At 44.4% G+C, this 26,864-nt stretch overlaps 1 protein-coding gene across 2 annotated transcripts in view; it reads left to right on the forward strand.

The window, feature by feature from the left end:
• The window catches only part of wnt3a (wingless-type MMTV integration site family, member 3A), a 57,767-nt gene extending 31,410 nt beyond the window's left edge, over positions 1–26,357 (forward strand). For both annotated transcript variants that reach the window (XM_037532384.1, XM_037532383.1), the window contains exons 2-4: positions 4,585–4,826; positions 18,837–19,102; positions 23,791–26,357. In XM_037532384.1, coding sequence (XP_037388281.1) covers positions 4,700–4,826; positions 18,837–19,102; positions 23,791–24,270 — 873 coding nt within the window. In that variant the 5' untranslated portion in view covers positions 4,585–4,699 and the 3' untranslated portion in view covers positions 24,271–26,357. The remainder of the gene's footprint in view (positions 1–4,584; positions 4,827–18,836; positions 19,103–23,790) is intronic.
• The last annotated feature ends 507 nt before the right edge of the window (positions 26,358–26,864 follow it).

Consider the following 26,864-nt stretch of genomic DNA (forward strand, 5'->3'; position numbering starts at 1 on the left):
GTATACTGTACATCATATCAGTGTTACTGTACATCAGGGCACAGTATACTGTACATCAGAACACTATTACTGTACATCAGAGCACTATTACTGTACATCAGGGCACTGTATACTGTACATCAGAGCACTAATACTGTACATCAGAGCACTGTTACTGTACATCAGAACACTATTACTGTACATCAGAGCACTGTACACTGTACATCATATCAGTGTTACTGTACATCAGGGCACAGTATACTGTACATCAGAACACTATTACTGTACATCAGAGCATTATTACTGTACATCAGAGCACTATTACTGTACATCGGAGCACTGGATACTGTACATCAGAGCACTATTACTGTACATCAGGGCACTGTTACTGTACATCAGAGCACTGTTACTGTACATCAGGGCACAGCATACTGTACATCAGGGCACTGTTACTGTACATCAGAGCACTATTACTGTACATCAGAGCCACATTACTGTACATCAGGGCACAGTTTGCTGTACATCAGAGGACTGTATACTGTACATCAGAGCACTGTTACTGTACATCAGGGCACAGTATACTGTACATCAGGGCACTGTATACAGTACATCAGAGCACTGTTACTGTACATCAGGGCACAGTATACTGTACATCAGGGCACTGTATACTGTACATCAGAGCACTGTTACTGTACATCAGGGCACAGTATACTGTACATCACAGGACTGTATACTGTATATCAGAGCACTGTTACTGTACATCAGGGCACAGTATACTGTACATCAGGGCACAGTATACTGTACATCAGGGCACTGTTACTGTACATTAGAGGCCTGTATACTGTATACCAGGGCACTATTTCTGTACATCAGTGCACTGTATACTGTACATCATAGCAGTGTTACTGTACATCAGCACTGTTACTGTACATAAGGGCACTGTATACTGTACATCAGAGCACTATTACTGTACATCAGAGCAGTATTACTGTACATCAGCGCACTATTACTGTACATCAGGGCACTATTACTGTACATCAGGGCACTGTATACTGTACATCAAAGCACTATTACTGCACATCAGAGCACTATTACTGTACATCAGGGCACTGTATACTGTACATCAGGGCACTGTTACTGTACATCAGAACACTATTACTGTACATCAGAGCACTATTACTGTACATCAGGGCACTGTATACTGTACATCAGAGCACTATTACTGTACATCAGGGCACTGTATACTGTACATCAGAGCACTATTACTGTACATCAGAGCACGGTATACTGCACATCAGGGCACTGTATACTGTACATCAGGGCACTATTACTGTACATCAGGGCACTGTTACTGTACATCAGGGCACGGTATACTGTACATCAGGGCACTGTTACTGTACATCAGGGCACTGTTACTGTACATCAGGGCATGGTATACTGTACATCAGAGCACTATTACTGTACATCAGAACACTGTATACTGTACATCATAGCAGTGATACTGTACATCAGAGCACGGTATACTGTTCATCAGGGCACTGTTACTGTACATCAGAGCACTATTACTGTACATCAGAGCACTGGATACTGTATATCAGAGCACTATTACTGTACATCAGGGCACAGTATACTGTACATCAGGGCACTGTTACTGTACATCAGAGCACGGTATACTGTACATCAGGGCACTGGATACTGTATATCAGAGCACTATTACTGTACATCAGGGCACTGTATACTGTGCATCAGGGCACTGTTACTGTACATCAGAGCACGGTATACTGTACATCAGGGCACTGTTACTGTACATCAGAGCACGGTATACTGTACATCAGGGCACTATTACTGTACATCAGAGCACTATTACTGTACATGAGGGCACAGTATACTGTACATCAGAGCACTATTACTGTACATCAGAACACTATTACTGTATATCAGAACACTATCACTGTACATCAGAGCACTATTACTGTACATAAGGGCACTGTATACTGTGCATCAGGGCACTGTTACTGTACATCAGGGCACTATTACTGTACATCAGGGCACTATTACTGTACATCAGGGCACTGTTACTGTACATCAGAGTTCACTATCACTATTACGCTTCCGTCACACCCACTACATTTCCAGCAACAGACAGACAGACAGACACATACACAGACAGATAGACGCACAGAGACACACAGATAGATAGATAGACAGACAAACAGACAGACAGACAGATAAGCAGACAGATCGGCCAACAGACTGTCAGACAGACAGACAGATCGACCGACAGACAGACAGATAGATAGACAGACAGACAGATAGACTGACAGACAGACAGACAGATAGACTGACAGATCGCCATACAGACAGATAGACAGACAGACAGACAGATAGACAGACACATCGACCGACAGACAGACAGATAGACAGACAGATTGACAGACAGGCAGACAGGCAGACAGACAAACAGATAGACAGACAGGTAGACCAGCAGACAGACCGTGTGTAAGGACTCTCACCCTGCCCCCCATCTAAACCCGTGACATAACGAAGATAGAGCCCTGGCGGCTGTGACGACGGCGTTTCCGTGGCAACGTGCTCCTGTAAACAGCCTGGAAACTCCAGCGTGAGCGTGCCGGGCGGCTGCGTGTCAGCGCCTGCTGGACGGCTCCATCAAAGCAGAGCCGGGTTCAAACCGGCCCAGCACTGTGTCATTACCCACAGTGCTACGGGGCGCGGGGCTGGAACGCGTCTGAGGGGCCGCGGTGGCTCTTAATGACGGGGTTCCTGCTCCTGTCTCTGAACCTGGATCAGCACAGTGCTGCTTTCATCTGTGTTTACCTCCATCAGACACAGAGACCGTCACAGACACAGCAGCAGCTCCGACAGTGGAGCGGCGGCACCTCAACCTCTCAAAGAGGAGCGGCGGCACCTCAACCTCTCACAGAGGAGCGGCGGGCGGCACCTCAACCTCTCACAGAGGAGCAGCAGCTCCTCCTCCTCTCACAGAGGAGCGGCGGCACCTCAGCCTCTCACAGAGGACTGGCAGCTCCTCCTCCTCTCACAGAGGAGCGGCCGCACCTCAACCTCTCACAGAGGAGCAGCAGCTCCTCCTCCTCTCACAGAGGAGCGGCGGCACCTCAACCTCCCACAGAGGAGCGGCGGCACCTCAATCTCTCACAGAGGAGCAGCAGCTCCTCCTCCTCTCACAGAGGAACGGCGGCACCTCAGCCTCTCACAGAGGAGCTGCGGCAACTCAACCTCTCACAGAGGAGCGGCAGCACCTCAACCTCTCACAGAGGAGCAGCGGCACCTCAACCTCTCACAGAGGAGCAACAGCTCCTCCTCCTCTCTGAGATGAGAACAGAGTGGTTCAGAGTGGGTTTGGTGTGAGATGGTTCAGACATCTTTACAGTGGTGGTGATGGGAACCAGGCGTCGCCATGACTACAACACAGATATAGACATTTTATTTACCATCCAGAACCACCAGAGAACCTACACGAGTCTTCTGAGCTTATATGGAATGTTGATGATGGAAAACAGTGGAAAATCTGGAATAATGAGTTTTCTTTGGGGACTATTTTGCCGCACAGCGCCCTGCATGTCTCCCTCCACCATGAATGGAGTTGAAGTTCTCTAAACTCTCATAAAACAGCGTCTCAGTCATCAGGCAGTGAATTCAGAACCAGTTCATGTAGGAACTTTCTGTAGGAGCTTTTAGAGGGACGTCTGGTTCCCATCACCACCACTGTGAGCAGGTCTGACTCGGTAAGGTTATCTAGAACAGAGAACCGCTCTGAACTGCTCTGTTTTCATCTAAAGCAGGTAATAATGCAGATGTTTGAGTCTGTTTCTGTTGGTCCATTCATCAGAATTGTTCACACAGTGTAAAGGACAAAATCAGTTTGATCCTAAATATTCATGTTCGGTTGCCATTATTCTGCACATTTACACATTTAATGGTTTATGACACTGGATATCGACTGTATTTCAATGATTTGCTTCCAACAAGGATAGTTATTCCTTTTCCAGACTGTTGTAATAAGGTAATTCAGCTACAGCTGCACATGAGCCCCAGTGCCAAGCGTAGGCCAGAGGGGTATACAGCCCCCCAGCATTGGTCTGTGGAGCAGTGGATCTGTGTTCTCTGGAGTGATGGAGCTCCATCCAGCACCTTTGGGATGAGCTGGAGTGACCCAGAACTGACCATCCAACATCACCACCTGACCACACTAATGCTCCATCAAATCCTCACAGCAGTGTTCAACATCTAGAGTCTTTCCAGAAGAGTAGAGGCTGCTACTGCAGCACAGACTCACTATTAACACCTTCATCTCAGGAGAAACTCTGGAGTCTACAGACTTATCTGTGAGAGAAAGTGGAACTTTATGAGCTTCTTGGAGCTTCAGGCTTCCAGTTAGCGTCATGTGCTGGAGGGAGAACTTGCTGGACGTTAGTGCTGGACAAAAGGAGAAAAATAGGATCCCAGAAAGCCAATTCAGTTCTTTGTAGGGGTCATCGGTGCTCTTCTTTGGCGTCCTGTATTTAGTGCACCTATATAATGAGATTCTTCTGAAATGGTTCTAAAGGTTCTCTGTGGTGTGTGCAGGTCTCTGGCAGTTGGTCATCAGTACTCGTCTCTGGCCTCTCAGCCCATCCTCTGCAGCTCCATTCCAGGCCTGGTGCCCAAGCAGCTGCGCTTCTGCAGGAACTATGTGGAGATCATGCCCAGCGTGGCGCAGGGGGTGAAGATTGGCATCCAGGAGTGCCAGCACCAGTTCCGGGGCCGCCGCTGGAACTGCACCACCGTCAACGACAACCTGGCCATATTCGGACCTGTTCTGGACAGAGGTACGAGGGACGGGGTCAGCTAGGGGTCACCTAAAACAGATCAGATGGGGTCATGCTAATTTGAATATCATGGTTACCGTGATACATTTGGGAAATATTGTAATATTGAATGTTTACTAATGTCGTCCAGCCCTGCTACACCGTAAATCACTGTCCTCGGAAGAAAACCTTGTATCTCCATTTTTCAGTTTTTTCGACATTCTTTGAAAATAATTGTTACCCTTTACATTGTATGTAAATTTCACGAAGAATGGACTAAACAAAATGACCTAAAATTACTCGTAAAAAACTCTGGTTCCATTGACTTCCATTAAAAGTCAAGCAGGTTTTTTCTTTCTCCTGTAAAGTTCCCAGTTTGGAGATACAAAGTTTTCTTTCAACAACAGCGAAACGCTAATAATACATACTTTACTGCAAACCGATATTTTATTCATAGAATTTAATGCTATAGAAGAGAAATTTGTAAAGTTAATCTGAAATAAATTTCTACGTTTACTTAGTAAAAAGCGCCGTAAGCCGTTTTACTGTTAGGTTAAGTGACGTGGTCAAACGACGTAAAGTCAAATTTATTCATTATGTTTATTAAAAATGAGCTAATGAGGTGCTGCACGAGGATCTGAGGTCCAAAAAACCTACTTACAGTCATGTGCAAAAGTCTTGGCGCCCCAGGTCAAATTACATTTTTTTTAAATGTTATGTTGTTATGTTGAAAATGAGGACACGTCCTCACAGATACACAGAAATTGTGCTCAGAAATTTGTAGAAAAGTTCCGTGTGGAGGACGTTAAAATTTTCACTTACAACTGTAAAAACTGGGTAACTTATAGAGCTGCAGTAGGTTAATCAGCCCTGGAGCAATGAGGCTGAAACTGGCTTCCTATTTGAAATTTAGGTTCCACCTTAATTGGTACGTATTCTGTTGCTGTTCTGGTTCGTTCTGGTTTCAATCTTTCTCATTTGGTTTCCTTTCAATCTTCCTCAAGTTCCTTTACAGTGAAGCAGAATAAACTTAAACACAGAACAGATTTACGTATTTAGGTTCACGTGTTTTGCTAATTTTCTCCTAATTTTAGTGTGTAAATTCTATTTATTTGCTGATTTTAATACATAGTTTAGGTATATATTAAAAGTGAAATGCACAGGAAACTACACATCCATCAAAACGTTAGAGGAACATGTTCTAGCCTGGTGTTTTATTGAGAATATTCCCTCTGAACTGCTGCAGGGCAGGTAACGTTTTAGTCATGTTGACTTTTTTAAACTATTCATTGTCCTAAAATGTTCTTTCAGTCCCAGAAGTGTTTTTCCCAGTTCTGTGTGTTGGGCCTGGTCCTGGTGGTGATCTGATGGGGTTTGTTTGTCTCTGATTAGTGGAATTGTTCGTTTATCCCTCTCTCTGAGTTTCTCAGTCCATGTGAAATCCCACTTAAACAGACGCACTCAGCTGTGAACGGCGTGTACGGCCGTGCTGGTGGTTGGAGGGTGTTTGTTTTAGTCTTTTGGAGGGAATTCCCTGCTGCCGTGGATTCCCCCACACGCTCCGCTCGGGTCACATGATCGCATCACCACCGTCTTTTACTCTCTGTATGTGAGAGCGAGAGGCATCTGAGAATTTAATCCCCTGTATATTCAAACAAATTCCATCCCTGTTTATCCAGCATGAAACTGTGAGCCCTTCAGCTCGTTTATTAATCATTCAGCCCCATGTGAAGACACTATAATTCTTCTCAGATGGAGCCACATAGACATAACCGGGTCACTCTGCCATTCTGAAAGAAATACTACTGACTATAACACCACTGACTGTAGCACCATTGACTGTATTACTACATTTACATTTACGGCATTTGGCTGACGCTCTTATCTAGAGCGACTTACAATTTGATTATTTTTACACAGGCAGGCGAAGGCAGTGTCAGGAGTCTTGCCCAAGGCAGAGATGTTACCCACTATGCGTTACCAACCACTGCTGACTATAACACTACTGACCGTATTACTACTGACTGTAACACCACTGACTGTAATGCTACTGAGTAGCACAGCTGATTGTAACACCACTGACTGTAATGCTACTGAGTAGCACAGCTGATTGTAACACCACTGACTGCAATGCTACTGAGTAGCACAGCTGATTGTAACACCACTGACTGTAATGCTACTGAGTAGCACAGCTGATTGTAACACCACTGACTGTAATGCTACTGAGTAGCACAGCTGATTGTAACACCACTGACTGCAATGCTACTGAGTAGCACAGCTGATTGTAACACCACTGACTGTAATGCTACTGAGTAACACAGCTGATTGTAACACCACTGACTGTAATGCTACTGAGTAGCACAGCTGATTGTAACACCACTGACTGTAATGCTACTGAGTAGCACAGCTGATTGTAACACCACTGACTGTAATGCTACTGAGTAGCACAGCTGATTGTAACACCACTGACTGCAATGCTACTGAGTAGCACAGCTGATTGTAACACCACTGACTGTAATGCTACTGAGTAGCACAGCTGATTGTAACACCACTGACTGTAATGCTACTGAGTAGCACAGCTGATTGTAACACCACTGACTGTAATGCTACTGAGTAGCACAGCTGATTGTAACACCACTGACTGCAATGCTACTGAGTAGCACAGCTGATTGTAACACCACTGACTGTAATGCTACTGAGTAGCACAGCTGATTGTAACACCACTGACTGTAATGCTACTGAGTAGCACAGCTGATTGTAACACCACTGACTGCAATGCTACTGAGTAGCACAGCTGATTGTAACACCACTGACTGTAATGCTACTGAGTAGCACAGCTGATTGTAACACCACTGACTGCAATGCTACTGAGTAGCACAGCTGATTGTAACACCACTGACTGCAATGCTACTGAGTAGCACAGCTGATTGTAACACCACTGACTGTAATGCTACTGAGTAGCACAGCTGATTGTAACACCACTGACTGTAATGCTACTGAGTAGCACAGCTGATTGTAACACCACTGACTGCAATGCTACTGAGTAGCACAGCTGATTGTAACACCACTGACTGCAATGCTACTGAGTAGCACAGCTGATTGTAACACCACTGACTGTAATACTACTGAGTAGCACAGCTGATTGTAACACCACTGACTGCAATGCTACTGAGTAGCACAGCTGATTGTAACACCACTGACTGCAATGCTACTGAGTAGCACAGCTGATTGTAACACCACTGACAGTAATGCTACTGAGTAACACAGCTGATTGTAACACCACTGACTGTAATGCTACTGAGTAGCACAGCTGATTGTAACACCACTGACTGCAATGCTACTGAGTAGCACAGCTGATTGTAACACCACTGACTGCAATGCTACTGAGTAGCACAGCTGATTGTAACACCACTGACTGCAATGCTACTGAGTAGCACAGCTGATTGTAACACCACTGACTGCAATGCTACTGAGTAGCACAGCTGATTGTAACACCACTGACTGCAATGCTACTGAGTAGCACAGCTGATTGTAACACCACTGACTGTAATGCTACTGAGTAGCACAGCTGATTGTAACACCACTGACTGTAATGCTACTGAGTAGCACAGCTGATTGTAACACCACTGACTGCAATGCTACTGAGTAGCACAGCTGATTGTAACACCACTGACTGCAATGCTACTGAGTAGCACAGCTGATTGTAACACCACTGACTGTAATGCTACTGAGTAGCACAGCTGATTGTAACACCACTGACTGTAATGCTACTGAGTAGCACAGCTGATTGTAACACCACTGACTGCAATGCTACTGAGTAGCACAGCTGATTGTAACACCACTGACTGCAATGCTACTGAGTAGCACAGCTGATTGTAACACCACTGACTGTAATGCTACTGAGTAGCACAGCTGATTGTAACACCACTGACTGCAATGCTACTGAGTAGCACAGCTGATTGTAACACCACTGACTGTAATGCTACTGAGTAGCACAGCTGATTGTAACACCACTGACAGTAATGCTACTGAGTAACACAGCTGATTGTAACACCACTGACTGTAATGCTACTGAGTAACACAGCTGATTGTAACACCACTGACTGTAATGCTACTGAGTAGCACAGCTGATTGTAACACCACTGACAGTAATGCTACTGAGTAACACAGCTGATTGTAACACCACTGACTGCAATGCTACTGAGTAACACAGCTGATTGTAACACCACTGACTGCAATGCTACTGAGTAACACAGCTGATTGTAACACCACTGACTGTAATGCTACTGAGTAGCACAGCTGATTGTAACACCACTGACTGCAATGCTACTGAGTAACACAGCTGATTGTAACACCACTGACTGCAATGCTACTGAGTAGCACAGCTGATTGTAACACCACTGACTGTAATGCTACTGAGTAACACAACTGACTGTAACAGCACTTAATACTATGGACTGTAACCCAACTTTGTAACACGACTTTGCCCAACAGACGAGGTGGAAGTCACTGTGCAGATCACTGGTCTAAAGGCTTCATTTCATAGTTTACTGCAGGGTGACTGTGAGTGTGGTGGTCTGTGGGGGGTAAAGACAGATAGGTCATGTAGGTGGGTGCTGGGGTGAGCGAGGGTGAGAACTCCCCACCAACTGCTGGTTTGACGGAGAGGGTTTGAGGTGAAGAGGGCAGGAATGGTCTGGCCCTTCACTGGAGACCAGCTATTGTAGTGGAAATGACCAACACACGCTCACAAGCGTTTTGCACCATGTTGGGAGGTGAGGTCACATACGCATTACACATGTATGTACTTACATGCAATAATATACATACGTGTTATAATCATATGTCCCAAATATTTATCGCTGTTGTCAGAACCAGACCTTTTATCTCCATTTTTGTTGATTTTCATTTTTTACAGAGTTTAAAAACGTCTGATGTCCTTTACATTGTAGGTGAATTTCATGAAGAATGGACCAAAGGAAACGACCCAAAATGACATGCAAAACATTCTGGTTCCATTGCCTTACATTAAAAGTAAAGTGATGACAACAAACATGAAACACATGAAAACAAACACACACACACACACACAGTGCAGAGTCAGGTGGGGGGTGGGGGTGGTGGAGGTCCTGGGTAGCTTTAGTAAATCATTTTGATTGGATTAAAGTAACTGAAGCCCTAAATAATGGGAGAGGTCAGAGCGGGTGGATTAAGGGCTTTGAGTGGGGGCGCACTCAGATCCTTTAGAGGAAGATTAGTGAGGAAAAGCCCTGGATTTCTCTTTCTTTTGGAAGTGAGGCGGCCACTCGTGTAGCGCAGAGGGTGCTGCGCTGTCTGTGTGATGGATGGACAGGGAACGCTGGGTGGATTCGGATGTGCGGTGCTTCCTCCCTCTGTTTTGTGAAGGGCTGAATGTAACGTGCTCTCTATTCTGCTGCCGTCAATACAGCCAATCAGCTCAGATCAACTGCCGACACTGGCAGAGGAAGCTAGCAGACGGAGAGCAGGGCTAACGCTAACGCTAATACTGGACTCCGCCTTAAATTCGGACAAGAAGCTGGCGAATGAGAAGCGACTTCGGCCTTGTGAAAAGTCGACAGTTTACCAGAAACAGGAAAAGTTTCCTGCTGGAGATGCGAGAAAATGCCTTTTCTTAACATTTGGGTTGCGACTCCTGGACTCCACACTTTAAAAAGATGGCTCGTTAGTAAAGGCCATGGTTCTATTTAGAACCGTGCTTGAATGATTCTTTGCATGGTGAAACGGTTCTTTCTGGTTTCTTCTATTGTTACAGGTTTGACATCATAAGACCTGCAGTACCTTTTTGGTGCTATATAGAACCATATACAACACATTCTCCATCAATCTGAAGAACCATTTCATCATGCAAAGAAGCAGTTAAACCTGAAATGGTTCTATAAGGAACTCGTGGCCTTTACTAGAGAACCCGTGCAGTCTTTTTGGTGAGTACTGTAACGAAGGCCTGTAGTAATAACCTATATAAACAGACTCAGTGGACCTGAATGGGGAGGTTTAGCCGCAGTGCCGTTACTGTTTATATGGGCTAATTGTCAGATCACACTACAGAAGACCTTTACATGCCCTTCAAGAATCATAACCCTGTCATATTATATGGCAGAATGTGTCCTCACACAGTAGAATAAGTAGATGGTGAAAGAATGACTGACTGCTGAACCCGACAGCGTATTGGTGCAAGTCCTGACAGCGTCTGCACGCTGCGTTTTTACAGGTTTACTCAGTTGGGCTGCAGACGAGGCCAGACTGAGCTCATGCTGGAGTGACGCTGGTGAGCAGACTTCGGCCCAGTCCCATCTCACCCCTCAACCCTACCACTGAGCCCTTAGCCCTCGGTTTTGCATGTTCACGTCTAGGGGTGGGGGGTCCTGATTCTTGTGGAATTAGAGGAGTGGGGAGAAGTGCTGGGGCTACATGACCCTCCAAACGGAGGTTTTTCAGAGACTCCAAACAGAGAAATGAGGAAAACAGAAAAAGCGGCGAGACGGAGAGCAAGAGAGCAAAGAAACCCACAAATGTGAGAATCTTCTCCTTTAAAAATCACAATAACCACCGTTTTATCTTAGTTTAATGCCATTTCAGTGGATTTTGGTCATTTTTCTTCATAACAAGCATTAAAAATGCTAATATCTCAGTAGCTGACTAGCTAACCTTCCCGTTCCACCTTAAATAGTCCAGCAGTTCTGACGTCTGAAGCACAGAATGTAACTGCTGCTCCATTTAAGGTGGAACAGGAAAATTTGAATGAGAATCTGGAGAATCTCTGACTTCAGCTTCATATCACTGAAGAATTAGGGGGGGGTGATAATAAATAAGTGCCCCCCTCTTTGAAGGCGTATGATCCCTAAATGTAACTAAAGCCCAGCAGTGAGGAGCTGAACTTTCCCCTCCTCTGCTGTCCCTGCAGACGGGCAGGGTCGCCTACAGAGCAGCGCTAGTAGCTGTTAATGAAGTGATGCTCTTTTATTAGAGGGTCTCATTTCAGAGGAAGATCTCAACCACTGCCCTGTAGCTCAGGAACAAGGGGTCGGGGTAAAAAGAAGAAATGGGACGAGGCCTTTGAGTGTGTGATCCTGAGTGCTGGTCATGAGAGTCATGGTGAAACGGTCAGTGAGGCTGAGACTGCACTGACCGTGTGCTGACAGGTGGGTCTACACGGAGTCCGTCAGTACTGTGAGGGGATCTGGCTAGGCTGTTTATCACTGAGCTCATCAATGTGATTCCCAAAGACATGTGAGCAGAAGCTTTTAGACAGACGTTTTGGAGTTGAGGGGAGGAGCGTGACATGATATTGATGGAGAAGATGAGTAATTCCAGCAGGACTTGAGAAAGTTGGCCATGGATTCTGAGAACGTTTGTCATTATTTCTATCATTATGTCAATTCGGGTATCTACTTTATATCCATAAGAGGCGATTTCAGAGCACTAGCTAACCGAGCTTACTGATGATTTACTGTCAGTGCCTCGAAAGTTTATATACACCAAGCTGACTCTCGGAATAGTCCGGAAAATTCCAGAAACTTATGTAATTACTTAATCAGGAGTCTATTGAAAGTGCATTTGTCGGTGTTCTTAAGGTCCTACCTTAATGAACCTTAGTTTCCTACCTATGAACCTTAGGGTTCATACCTTTTTGCCCTTGATAACATGGGAAAACAGCAAAGGAGCTGGTGAAGATGTTGGCAGCATCAGGTATCTTTTAAGTCTTTACATCCATCATTAGACCAGTTCTACAGCACCAAGGTCTGACAGGCTGTCACAAACTCCAAAACTGGCGTGAAAAGCCAGCCTGAAGTTTACAGGTGAACACTAGGACCTAGCTTAGTGGAGGGGTGTTGAGGAAAGAAAAACTGAGCTTGATTTGTTTGGCCGTAATGATGGGTGGAGAAATAAGAGTGAGGCTTTTAATCCAAGACCAGCGTCCCAACTGTGAAACGCGGTGGTGGCAGCATCACATTGTGGGAGTGTTTGCTGGAGAAGTGACGGGGCAATTCAGAAAATAGACGACATCCTGAGGAAGCTGGGCTACCTAAGAACACTGAACAACACCTTGAAACATCAGCCAGAAAGATAAAACTTGATCACAGCTGGGTCTCTTTAAGCACAAATCCTAAGCTTTCCTCCCAAACTGTGACAAAACGGCTTAAAGACAATAAAGCGAAAGTCTGGGAGTGGCCAATACAAAGCCCTGACCTGAATCCCGAGGAGGAGGCCCAGCCGGCTGACTGAGTAGCAGCAGTTCTGTCAGAAGAAACAGGCGAAAGCTGAAGTAAAGTACTGTGAGAGAAAGTATAACAATCCAACTGTAAGAGGGGGTCATAGAGTTTCTGACCGGCTCCTTCAGTCTGAGAGGAGCTGAGACCCCTGAGCAGAACGTTCTGCGTTCTCCACGTCAATAAGAGTGAATCCGTCAGAACTGAGCAGCGGGATTTTCATCAGCAGTGAAGCTCCAGCAGCTCAGAGCGTTCGGCGCTGGTTCCACAGCACTGGATGATCTCCGAAATCCCACTGAAAGAGCTGTGAGAGCAGCGACGCCCGACACGCTCAGTCCAGTCTGGGATGAGTCTGACTGTGGTGTTGATGTCGTCCGTACAGCTGGAGGAGGTTCAGACTGAGACCTTGTAGAACTACATAATAAACTTTATGCTCTTTTACACCGTTTACAGCTCACTGCACTGATCTGTGATGATTTACAGTGAAATGAATCGTTTTGGAGTCGGATGAATCTTTGAATCACCCTGTATTTGTAGCTGAACTTCAAACGTAAGTTATTGTGAGAAGATGTTTTCCTCTGATTTCAGTTTCTCCGCTTGTTTCGGGAAGTCAGGAATAGCTCATATATTTAAGCTCAGCACTGTTGGGCCCGATTAGTCAGGGTCAACAGAATTCCCCTGGGTCAGCAGGACTCGGGAGAGGCTGACCGGTCCTCATCGCTCGTCCCCACAGCCAGGTTAACTAATTTGGTGTCGTTTCGTGCAGCAGCGGTAATTAAAGGAGAGAGAAGCGCCGTCCTCGCGGCTAATGCTCTCCACCAGACCGGCTCTGCTAAGGGTCAGGCTGCCCAGGGTTACGACCTTTGACCTCGGGAGGAGAAACTGTTACACTTTAGGATGTGCTGGGAGAGCCCACCTTTTCATGCAGGGTGTGTGAGTGTGTGCTGGGGGGGTGTATCATTAACTCCAGCTGAGAAAGAAAGAGGGGGGCGTGGCCGATGGAGTTGATGGGGGGACCTTAGCCCCGCCCCCCTGCTGGGAGCTGGTGCGTGTGAAGCCTTTCTCCATTCACACGCCCTTTAGGTTGTTTTATTAAAGCGTTTCAATGGGGATTTCCCCCCCAGTCTGCCCACCACACGCAGGGTCCGAGCGCCGCATAGTTTCTCTGTTGCTATGACTTAACTTTAGTCCCCGCTAATCACCGGCCGGGGCAAATTTCATATAAAATATCGGGGGTCCTTTTGTGGCCGTAACGCGGCGTGACTGTGAAAACACAATGGGGTGTTGAATCCCCCCAGCAGGTCGGCCGAGACCGCTGGCTCCAGGGTGGGCACACACACACTCCATTCACACACGCTGTGGGTTTAATCTGGCTGGGCTCGGCGCATTCTTTCACAGGTAACAACCCCCCACCCCACCTCTCTCTGAGGCGTCCCTCTACTGTAAACTGCACTTTCATATTTATATAATAAACAACAGCACAAACATCCGGCTCCTAGCAGCCACCTGGAAGACCTGGTCCAAACCTGCCCCCATCAGATGAACTGAAAGCTTTGATCTCTGAGAGAGAGGAGAAGATCAAGCTGCTTCAGATCTGAAAACATCCACAGGTGTTTCTGTCCATCCTTCCACTGTGAGAAGGCCGCTCAGCGCGGTGGGTCTGAAAGGACGTGTAGCTGATCAAGAAGAACCTCACTGAGAAAAGGAGACGGACACATCAAACAAAGAAGCTGAACGATGGACTGACCGCCCCAGAGACCAGACCTCAGCACCACTGAATGGGTTTGTACTTCAGAAAATCATCAACCAGCTTCTCAGACTGAGCTTTGGAGGCGTGTCTGCAGGTTCTTTGAGGAGCTGAAACTGAGTCTCCTGAGAAGAACGGAAGCTGGAATAAAGGGAAAGACTTAGGAGGCATCAGGTGGCAACATCCTATCAGGTTGTTGTCCAGGTGATGACCAGTAAACTTCATCATCAAGACAAAGGCCTAGCCTGGTGGAGGGGTGTTTTCTGGTCAGATGAACTGTTTGACCATAATGATGGATGAAGAAATAAAGGAGAGGCTTCTAATCCAAGACCAGCATCCTGACTGTGAAACATGGCGGTGGCAGCATTACGTTGTGAGAGAATGGCAGTTCACCGTGAGCGGCTATTTCATTCAAGCTCGGCAGTTAAAAGGCAGTCAAAGCCGAAATAAATGTCTCTTAGCTCGTGTCGGTTTGGGGGATTTGGAGGCCTCTCTGGTGGAGATGTGTAGCTGCACGTATCGTGGGCTGTGCTTCTTCCCTGAAAGAGAATCTGAAAGAGAATTCAGAGAGAACTCGGTCTAAACCCGGTGAAGGGGCGTCTCTGAGGACGTGAGTGAGTGATCTACTATAGTCCTCACATCTTCATCAGTGTGATGTTGAGTCTGAGATCATTTGAGGCCGAAACATCCAGCTGGACCTTCTTTTAGAGCCTCTGTGTGACGTGAACACATCAAGACATACGACGTGGTGTGAAGAACTCTACGCCTCTAAGTTTTACACGACGATTCCAGGCTTTGGAGGGCGAGTCACCATATTTTAGCCTGTTTCTATTCTCCTCACCATCTTTCGTCCAACGTTTTCTCTCTCTTTGTCTCTCGGCCGTGTCATTGTCACCTTGACCTGCACTATAGTGGCTTCCTGATCATAAAAGTGGGCGTTTCTGTGGGGTTTACAGTGAAATGAATAGCACAGCCTTTCACACAGCCTTTCACAGCAGTCTACCACTGTTTACTGTTTACTGTTTACTACTAATGCCAGTCTGGCAGCTCTCTTAGACACGCCTTTGTTCTAATGTGACCGCAAAACTGCACATTTTTATTCTACAAACAACGAAGGATTTCAAGCAGCTACAGGATCAAATGTATCGGTTAGTGATTCTGTTACACTCGGACGCTGTGGCTGTATAATGTGTTCGGTTCTCCTGTCTGAGCTCTTTAGTGTGCAAGGCCTTCAGTCCAGCTCACTTGGCTGTAGATACCACAGAGAAACCAGTCCTGATGGGATCGTCTTCTGTTGTCCAGATCAAGTTTGGAAGCTTGTTGTTTACAACCAAAAATGAGCAATTCTGTATAGATACATTTACGGCATTTGGCAGACGGTCTTATCCAGACAATTTTTAATCCAGGTGGGTGGAGGTGGTGTTGGGAGTCTTGCCCAAGAACTCTTATTGGTATAGCTCTGGTGGGGATTGAACCCCAGTCTCCAGCGTAGAAGGCAGAGGTGTTACCCACTACACTACGACAAATTCTAGTCAATGAAAAGGAACCTTTTTAATATCTACACATTCAGCTGTTCCTACTGTTTTGTCTTTTTGTCACGCTGTTGTTTTGTTTCCGTATATAAACAGCATCATCAAACAAAGCTGAAAACCGCCGTTCAAATGAAGAAAGGACACGAATAGGGATCTACTTAGTCCTTCAATGTCCTTCCATTATTAAAATATTCAGAATAAAAATGTTTTCATAACAAATTTTATTCTGAATGTGGTTCAAAAACTTCTGCAGTGCATCCAACAGTGCACACTCAGAAAAGTACTAGACCGTCTCTGGGTCGGTTCCCCTCTTGTCACTGGGGTGGAACCCTCAAGGCTTTATCTCAGTACCTTTAGTCAGGGAACATAACTGAGCCATAATCCACTGAAATGATCTGTTCTAAGCTGGACTGACTCCACACACCCCGCCTCGCCTCCAGGCTTTTACTCTACTGCTCTGTTTTAAATCATTCGGTTATGAAAAGGAACAAATACCAACTTTTCACCTGGAGAACCTGATTTAAGCTCCACAATCGGACCTTAAACCCACTGTTGGAGCTTTGTACCTCGGTGAATGAGAACAGAACCTTCAGTTCTGACAGTGCAGGCCTCTTTTACACAGTGATAGGAAACACGGCGGCTCACAGTAAGCGCCGATTCCGGGCGCTGAGCATGAACGACTCTGGTTTTAACCCAATAAAGAGGAGAACCACAGAGGCACGAATGGACGAGACAGGGTTAACCCGAGCCTGTGCTCGAAAATGCTTATATAACTTTGAATTGAAGCTTACAAAATGGCAAAAAGCCTGACATCGATTAATATTCCAAGACTTGAAAAGGCCCTTCATTGCCTGTCAGCTCGGAATAAAAGTGGGTTGGAGCTGGTAGCCAATTTTGCAACATCACTTTCCGCACCTTTAATTTCTCCAACCAGTTGAAACCTGCAGTGCAGAGAATGGTTTGATTCACTGTGTCCCCCCAGCCTTTTCCTTTGCTCTCCCACACGAGTGCAAGACTGCACAAGACCGCAGCGGATTTATCACCATCGGCTATTCAGCCCGGCTGCGCGCCGCGCGCGGCTAAGGCTAGCCTAGCATCGGCTTCACATCAAACGCTGCGTAACTGTTTGTTTTGGCTTTTTTACCTTCTTCGGCTTCTTTAACCAGAAGTGAGTTTTTCCACTTTAAAACAGAGGCGCGCCGAACAGGCCCCTCCACTGTGTCTCTCGCTGCTGAACAATAAGGAGCTGTTTAATCAAGCCTGTGTAATTACAGCCCTGTGGCCTCACTGTTTACCTGTCATTTAGCAGGATGTGCGCTTGATCCGTGCTGACTCATCTCTCTGCCATGAGGAGCTGCTCGCTCTGCCTCCTCTAACCACACGCAGCCAGAGACCGTCAGGACGAACTAAGGCACCGTGCGCTTTAGGAGCCCAGGCTTTAGATTTAGACTGCTTATAGAGAGAGCTCGGAACCCAAGGCCCTATAGAAACCCGTCCAATCAGGAGAGCTCTTTCTCTGGTATCTAGGTAAAGCAAGGTCTGCCATTGGTTAGGCCTTCAGGAGCCGGACTGAAGGCCTTACATATTACATAATAATGATAATTAAACTGCAAACATAATTAGGGACTGACAGAATCAACCAATCATGTTTGGATTAATAATGAGATTAATTCAGAGAGAAAAACTTCACGCTAGTCCTTCTGCAAGTTCTTATGATGGCGTTTTAGGACCTCTGTTGAAAAAAATAAAAATCAAGAATAAACTTGTAATATTTAGAGAATAAAGTATTACTATATTTGTTTATATATATTTCTATTTATTTATATTATGTTATTATATTTGCTCTTGAAATGTTATGACTTTTTTTCTCCAAATATTTGGACTTTATTCTTGAAGTTTATTAACTGTATTTTTATTAACAGTGGCCTTAAGTTCTAGATACATCGCCGTAATACAGCCATCTTATCCTTCCTCTAAGCCGTGCAGCAGCAGCAGCAGCAGCTCTGTCAGGACTCTTTACTGATATATACGAGCTCAGATATATGACCACGTCTGTTACACACTTCAAATGTCAATGTTGAATCTAGAACAGCCAGAAATGCTCATGTGCTTGTGCTATCGTGCTACTAGAGTCCCGTAGGGGTTCTAGCAGAAATTGGCTTTCACTCTTTTCTTGCTTTTGTTTTGACATTTATGGCCCAAACTGAGTTAGTATTAATAGTCATGATTATTGCTGCACTGTAATAAGCTGCTAATGGTATGGCAGCCCATTATGATACCATCGCTATTATGATGCTGCCATCGATATCATTACTGCTACCATTGAATTTCAAAATCATTTTAGATCTATATATATATAAATATATAATATCCATGTATCTATAAAATATATCCATATGTATTAAATGTGTCATTACTGTGTTTGAGTTGGTAATGTTTGTTCGTGATGAGATGATGAAAAGTTATCATGGTGTTATATCTGCGTTTTTCTCTGGCTCCACAGCCACGCGGGAGTCAGCGTTTGTCCACGCGATTGCGTCGGCGGGCGTGGCGTTTGCCGTAACCCGTGCGTGTGCTGAGGGCTCTGCCACCATCTGCAGCTGTGATACGAGGAGGAAGGGCCCGCCGGGAGACGGCTGGAAGTGGGGCGGCTGCAGTGAAGACGTGGAGTTCGGAAACATGGTCTCACGAGAGTTCGCCGATGCCCGAGAGAACCGGCCTGATGCTCGATCTGCCATGAACCGCCACAACAACGAGGCTGGGAGAATAGTGAGTATTGACCATTAACTACCATTTCACCAAAACACTTTACTATTGACTCCCATTTCAATAAAAACACTTTACTATTGACTCCCATTTCACTGAAAACACTTTACTATTGACTCCCACTTCACTGAAAACACTTTACTATTGACTCCCATTTCACTGAAAACACTTTACTATTGACTCCCATTTCAATAAAAACACTTTACTACTGACTCCCATTTCAATAAAAACACTTTACTATTGACTCCCATTTCACCAAAACACTTTACTATTGACTCCCACTTCACTGAAAACACTTTACTATTGACTCCCATTTCACCAAAACACTTTACTATTGACTCCCATTTCACCAAAACACTTTACTATTGACTCCCATTTCACTGAAAACACTTTACTGTTGACTCCCATTTCACTGAAAACACTTTACTATTGACTCCCACTTCACTGAAAACACTTTACTATTGACTCCCATTTCACTGAAAACACTTTACTATTGACTCCCATTTCACTGAAAACACTTTACTATTGACTCCCACTTCACTGAAAACACTTTACTATTGACTCCCATTTCACTGAAAACACTTTACTATTGACTCCCATTTCACTGAAAACACTTTACTATTGACTCCCATTTCACTGAAAACACTTTACTATTGACTCCCATTTCACTGAAAACACTTTACTATTGACTCCCACTTCACTGAAAACACTTTACTATTGACTCCCATTTCACTGAAAACACTTTACTATTGACTCCCATTTCACTGAAAACACTTTACTGTTGACTCCCATTTCACTAAAACACTTTACTATTGACTCCCATTTCACTGAAAACACTTTACTATTGACTCCCATTTCACTGAAAACACTTTACTATTGACTCCCACTTCAACAAAAACACTTTACTGTTGACTCCCATTTCACTGAAAACACTTTACTGTTGACTCCCATTTCACTGAAAACACTTTACTATTGACTCCCATTTCACTGAAAACACTTTACTATTCACTCCCATTTCACTGAAAACACTTTACTGTTGACTCCCATTTCACTGAAAACACTTTACTATAGACTCCCATTTCACTGAAAACACTTTACTATTCACTCCCATTTCACCAAAACACTTTACTATTGACTCCCATTTCACTGAAAACACTTTACTATTCACTCCCATTTCACCAAAACACTTTACTATTGACTCCCATTTCACTGAAAACACTTTACTATTGACTCCCATTTCACTGAAAACACTTTACTATTCACTCCCATTTCACTGAAAACACTTTACTGTTGACTCCCATTTCACTGAAAACACTTTACTATAGACTCCCATTTCACCAAAACACTTTACTATTGACTCCCATTTCACTGAAAACACTTTACTGTTGACTCCCATTTCACTGAAAACACTTTACTATTGACTCCCACTTCAACAAAAACACTTTACTGTTGACTCCAATTTCACTGAAAACACTTTACTGTTGACTCCAATTTCACCAAAAACACTTTACTGTTGACTCCCATTTCACCAAAACACTTTACTGTTGACTCCCATTTCACCAAAACACTTTACTATTGACTCCCATTTCACTGAAAACACTTTACTGTTGACTCCCATTTCACTGAAAACACTTTACTATTGACTCCCACTTCAACAAAAACACTTTACTGTTGACTCCAATTTCACTGAAAACACTTTACTGTTGACTCCAATTTCACCAAAAACACTTTACTGTTGACTCCCATTTCACCAAAACACTTTACTGTTGACTCCCATTTCACCAAAACACTTTACTATTGACTCCCATTTCACTGAAAACACTTTACTGTTGACTCCCATTTCACTGAAAACACTTTACTATTGACTCCCATTTCACCAAAACACTTTACTATTGACTCCCATTTCACCAAAACACTTTACTATTGACTCCCACTTCACTGAAAACACTTTACTGTTGACTCCCATTTCACCAAAACACTTTACTATTGACTCCCATTTCACCAAAACACTTTACTGTTGACTCCCATTTCACCAAAAACACTTTACTGTTGACTCCCACTTCACCAAAAACACTTTACTGTTGACTCCCATTTCACCAAAACACTTTACTGTTGACTCCCACTTCACCAAAAACACTTTACTGTTGACTCCCATTTCACCAAAAACACTTTACTGTTGACTCCCACTTCACCAAAAACACTTTACTGTTGACTCCCATTTCCACCAAAAACACTTTACTGTTGACTCCCATTTCACTGAAAACACTTTACTATAGACCCCCATTTCACCTAAACACTTTACTATTGACTCCCATTTCACTGAAACACTTTATTATTGACTCCCACTTCACCAAAAACACTTTACTGTTGACTCCCATTTCACCAAAACACTTTACTATTGATTCCCATTTCAATAAAAACACTTTACTATTGACTCCCATTTCACCAAAACACTTTACTGTTGACTCCCACTTCACCAAAAACACTTTACTGTTGACTCCCACTTCACCAAAGCACTTTACTATTGACTCCCATTTCAATAAAAACACTTTATTATTGACTCCCACTTCACCAAAAACACTTTACTGTTGACTCCCATTTCACCAAAACACTTTACTATTGATTCCCATTTCAATAAAAACACTTTACTATTGACTCCCATTTCACCAAAACACTTTACTGTTGACTACCATTTCCACCAAAAACGCTTTACTATTGACTCCCATTTCCACCAAAAACACTTTACTATTGGCAACCATTTCACCGAAAACACTGTGCTATTGACTCCCATTTCACCGAAAACACTTTACTGTTGACGCCCATTTCACTGAAAACACTTTACTATTGACTCCCATTTCCGCCAAAAACACTTTACTATTGACTCCCATTTCACCAAAACACTTTACTATTGACTCCCATTTCACCAAAACACTTTACTGTTGACTCCCATTTCCACCAAAAACACTTTACTGTTGACTCCCATTTCAATAAAAACACTTTACTATTGACTCCCACTTCACCACAAACACTTTACTGTTGACTCCCACTTCACCTAAAACACTTTACTATTGATTCCCATTTCAATAAAAACACTTTACTATTGACTCCCACTTCACCACAAACACTTTACTGTTGACTCCCACTTCACCTAAAACACTTTACTATTGACTCCCATTTCACCTAAAACACTTTACTATTGACTACCATTTCACCAAAAACACTTAACTATTGACTTCCATTTCACCAAAATACTTTATTATTGACTACCATTATTGACAAACACTTTACTATTGGTAACCATTTCACCGAAAACACTGTGCTATTGACTACCATTTCACTGAAAACACTGTGCTATTGACTACCATTTCACCGAAAACACTGTGCTATTGACTACCATTTCACCGAAAGCATGTTACTGTTGACTACCATTTCACCAAAACACTATACTATTGACTCCCATTTCACCAAAAACACTGTACTATTGACTCCCATTTCACCAAAACACTTCACTACTGAAATGCACTACACTATTTTGTTGATTACCATGTCACTGTACTATTGGCTACTATTTTCCTTGATACACTTTATTACTTGCTACCATTTAACCTAATACATGTTACTATTGACTACTATTTTATTAAGTGCAGTTTACTACTAACTACACTTTACTGTAGGCTCCCATGTTACTGAATGTTATGTTTCTCACCTACTGTCTACCATTTTTTTTAATTCACCACTGGCTACCAATTTAGCGAATGTAGTTTACTATTTACTGACTACAGTGCACTATTTCCTTCGATTTCACAAAATTTACTTTACCACTATCACTATTTACTACTATTTTACTATTGACTACCATTTTACTGACTACAGTCTGGCCCCGTTTATAGACTACATATAGACTACCATTTTACTGAATATAGTTTACTATATTCAGTTTTATCTAATAGTATTTTATCTAGTTATGCTTTACTACTTTTTTATTGAGTACTACCAAATACCATATTACTTATTGCAGTTTACTACTGACTACCATTTTATTGAATAGACTTTACTATGTGCTTTAACTATCTACCATTTACCTTCACGGATGTGCGTTGCTGCATACAGCTTACTGCTAATTACTATTTACTGCTGACTACCATTTTAGTGATTACAGCTGAGCACTGACTACAATTCACTACTGAGCACTGTTTATTATTGACCCTGAATTATGATGATCACCTTTTACTTTGACAGCTGCTTTACTGACGGCAACTGCAGACACCTGACGACTAAAAGATCCTAAAAAGCTTGACAGGTTAAAGTGCTGTAATAACAGAATGACTCTGTCGTGAATCCTTCACTCTTGCCCAAAAGCGTCCTGTTCCAGTATTAGTCCCTCCCACTGAACACCTGTTTCACCTGTGTGGTTTGTGAGCTCTCTGTGTGTATTTATAGCCTCTGCTGCGTCACTTGTTTTGTGAAGTCTTGCTGTTAGTCATGTTCTCCAGTTTCGGTTTTTACAAGTAAGTTAACTTGTTTTAGTTTGTGCTTCTCCTGCTTGAGTGTTGAAGATGCTTTACTGAGCAAAGTGCACAATTACAGCTCATTCATCTGATTCCCATTTCACTGAAAACACTTACTAACTGCACTTTACTACTGACTACCATTTTAACGGAAATGTCTGTCCTGTCTTCTGTTCCTCTCAGTCAATCACAGATCACATGTACCTGAAGTGCAAGTGTCACGGGCTGTCGGGCAGCTGCGAGGTGAAGACGTGCTGGTGGTCTCAGCCGGATTTCCGTGTGATCGGAGACTACATGAAGGACAAGTACGACAGCGCCTCGGAGATGGTGGTGGAGAAACACAGGGAATCCCGCGGCTGGGTGGAAACCCTGCGGCCCAAATACGCCTACTTCAAACCCCCCACCGAGACGGACCTGGTCTACTACGAGAGCTCGCCCAACTTCTGCGAGCCCAACCCGGAGACGGGCTCCTTCGGTACACGTGACCGTGTGTGCAACCTGACGTCTCACGGCATCGACGGCTGCGACCTGCTCTGCTGCGGCAGGGGACACAACACCAGGACCGAGAAGCGCAAGGAGAAATGCCACTGCATCTTCCACTGGTGCTGCTACGTCAGCTGTCAGGAGTGCACGCGCATCTACGACGTCCACACCTGCAAGTAGGTCCTGTGTAGCTCACTAGCTGCCCCCCCCCAAAAAAAAACAAAACAAGACTGCCACGAAGAAAAGAGGCCAGGTTTGACGTTCCCCTGGGAGTCTTCTGCTGAAAGTGTTGCGGATTACGACCGACAGGTCAGGCGGAGGTTGTCTTAGGTCCACAAACTCAACAAGCACTCAAAAAGGAAGGGTGATGGCACCTTTTGACATGCTAGCCTCTTTCAGAAACACTGCGTTAACCAACAAAGGAACTCGTTCCCAATGGGATTCCCTTGTAAGGATGGCTCGAGCTGCAAGCCCGACTCTCGGAGGGACTATTCTTTGACCAGGGTGCGGCGTGGGAGGGGGTAAGAGGGGTGGATTGGGGTTTTAGACAAGAGAAGTAGGCCCTGGGGACCTGAGCGATTGTGCCGAGGAGAAAAAGAGCAAGAAAAGCTAGGAGGAAAAGAGGTCTTGTAGTGGCACGTGGCTCTCCGGATCACTCCGGAAGACCTGCCCTCTGAGGCACTGTAGAGTAGCTAAGCCTATACAGTGCTCATTCTCTGCTAGCGTTAGCATTAGTCTCCTTGCTGACACCATTAAAAAGCTATTAGTGCCAGATCTTAGTGGCTCCAACGTTTTTGTTTGATATTGTTGTGAAGAAAAATAGTAAATGACATGTTAGATGTTGTGTGATGTTGTATGTGCGTGTCTGTGAGAGTGACCAAGCAACTGGACCCAGGAAACAGGTGGAGTGCGCTGTTAACAGGTTACTAATTAGGTTATGAATGCACTTGTGCCTGAGCGACCGTTACATATTCCTCAGTTTCTCTGAATTCGCCTGTTTGTTTTATGAATCATAACCGGACGTCACTGTTCAATAACTCCAGCCCTGCTCGGCCAGCGCCGAGCGCATGTCTGGCAATGTCACGGCTCTGCCCTCTTTCAAAGTTTCTGTCTAGACCTTCTGCTGTAAGGCTGTAAATCTAAAGCAGCGGGAAACTCTGTGCTGCCCTGTTTGCACTAGTTTTGTCCAAAGACAAATGACTAATTGGGTTCGTTATCTATTAGACGGTCTTCCAGCACTTCGGCTGGAGGCTCATTCGCGTGTAACAGTATTAGTGAATTTTCACAGAGCTGCTTTCCAGAGTAGATTAAAATAACACGGACTAAACCTGACCTTTTATCCCGGGAACACACTGGAGGTGGATGAACACTGGAGCCCAGAGGGATTTGAGAAGAATATTAGGGCTGCACGATGTGGACAAAGTGCTAACATCGGGATTAAGTTGGAAGTTTATTGGAAACATTTTGGTGAATCAGTAATGTGATACAGGAATATGCTGATTAATCAAAACAAGACCAGGAGCCCATCTGGAGCTGTGCTTGGTCAGAATTCTTACAGTACCACTCTGTATATCGTTGCTGGCCCGGTTTCCCAAAACCATCTCAATGTCACAGTCATCTGGTGGAGAGAGAGTGTTCACCATGATGCTGGCTCTACCTTCTGAGAATCAGCATTGTGCTGAGATGCTTTAGAGAAACTCAGCCGCTGTCGGGACAAAACCCCAAATTTTCACTGTTTTCAGAATTTCAAAAAGCCATTTTGCCTGTACAACATGTTAAATGCCATGAAGGTGGTAAATGGACCAGTAACTCACTTTCCTAGTTTGACCCTTTGACCTGTCCATGATAATGCAGGCCGAAGTCCAGCTGCAGTCCAGCTGCAGTGCTAGAACCGTGATTGTAGAGCTCTCATTTCACGAGCTGTATGAACAAGACCAAGAGGGAGGGGCTGAACCCCTGACCATATATATGACACATATGATATATACACTCAGTGGTTGGAACGTGCAGACACTGTTGCTCTCACTGGACGTCACTGATGAAGACTGTTCACTTTGTAAAGATCACGTGATGTTCATGTTCAAGTTGGAGCCGTAGAACCAAACGCACTGCACTGCTTAAGAAATGGATTAAAATCTCTGTAGAGTCAAACAAATAATACAAATTAGCTTCGTCACATTAACTACAGAATTTGGCAGCCCTAATATAAATGCATTGGTCAGACAGAACATTCTGACCACCTCACTGTCCACTTTATCAGCTCCACTGACCGTATAGCTGCACTCTGTAGTTCTACAGTTACAGACTGTAGTCCATCTGTTTCTCTGATACTCTGTTACCCTGTTCTTCAGTGGTCAGGACCCCCATGGACCCTCACAGAGCAGGTACTATTTGGGTGGTGGATCTTTCTCAGCACTGCTGTAACACTGATGTGGTGGTGGTGTGTTAGTCTGTGTTGTGCTGGTGCAAGTGGATCAGACACAGCAGTGCTGCTGGAGTTTTTAAACACTGTGTCCACTCACTGTCCACTCTATTATACACTCCTACCTTGTCGGTCCACCTTGTAGGTGTAAAGTCAAAGACGACAGCTCATCTGCTGCTGCACAGTTTGTGGTGGTCATTCTCTAGTCCTTCATCAGTGGTCACAGGACGCCGCCCACAGGACGCTGTTGTCTGGATATTTTTGGTTGGTGGACTATTCTCAGTCCAGCAGCACTGCTGTTTCTGATCCACTTGCACCAGCACAACACACACTAACACACCACCACCACGTC

This window comes from Pygocentrus nattereri, chromosome 2, assembly GCF_015220715.1.
Source record: "Pygocentrus nattereri isolate fPygNat1 chromosome 2, fPygNat1.pri, whole genome shotgun sequence".
Taxonomy (NCBI): Eukaryota; Metazoa; Chordata; class Actinopteri; order Characiformes; family Serrasalmidae; genus Pygocentrus; species Pygocentrus nattereri.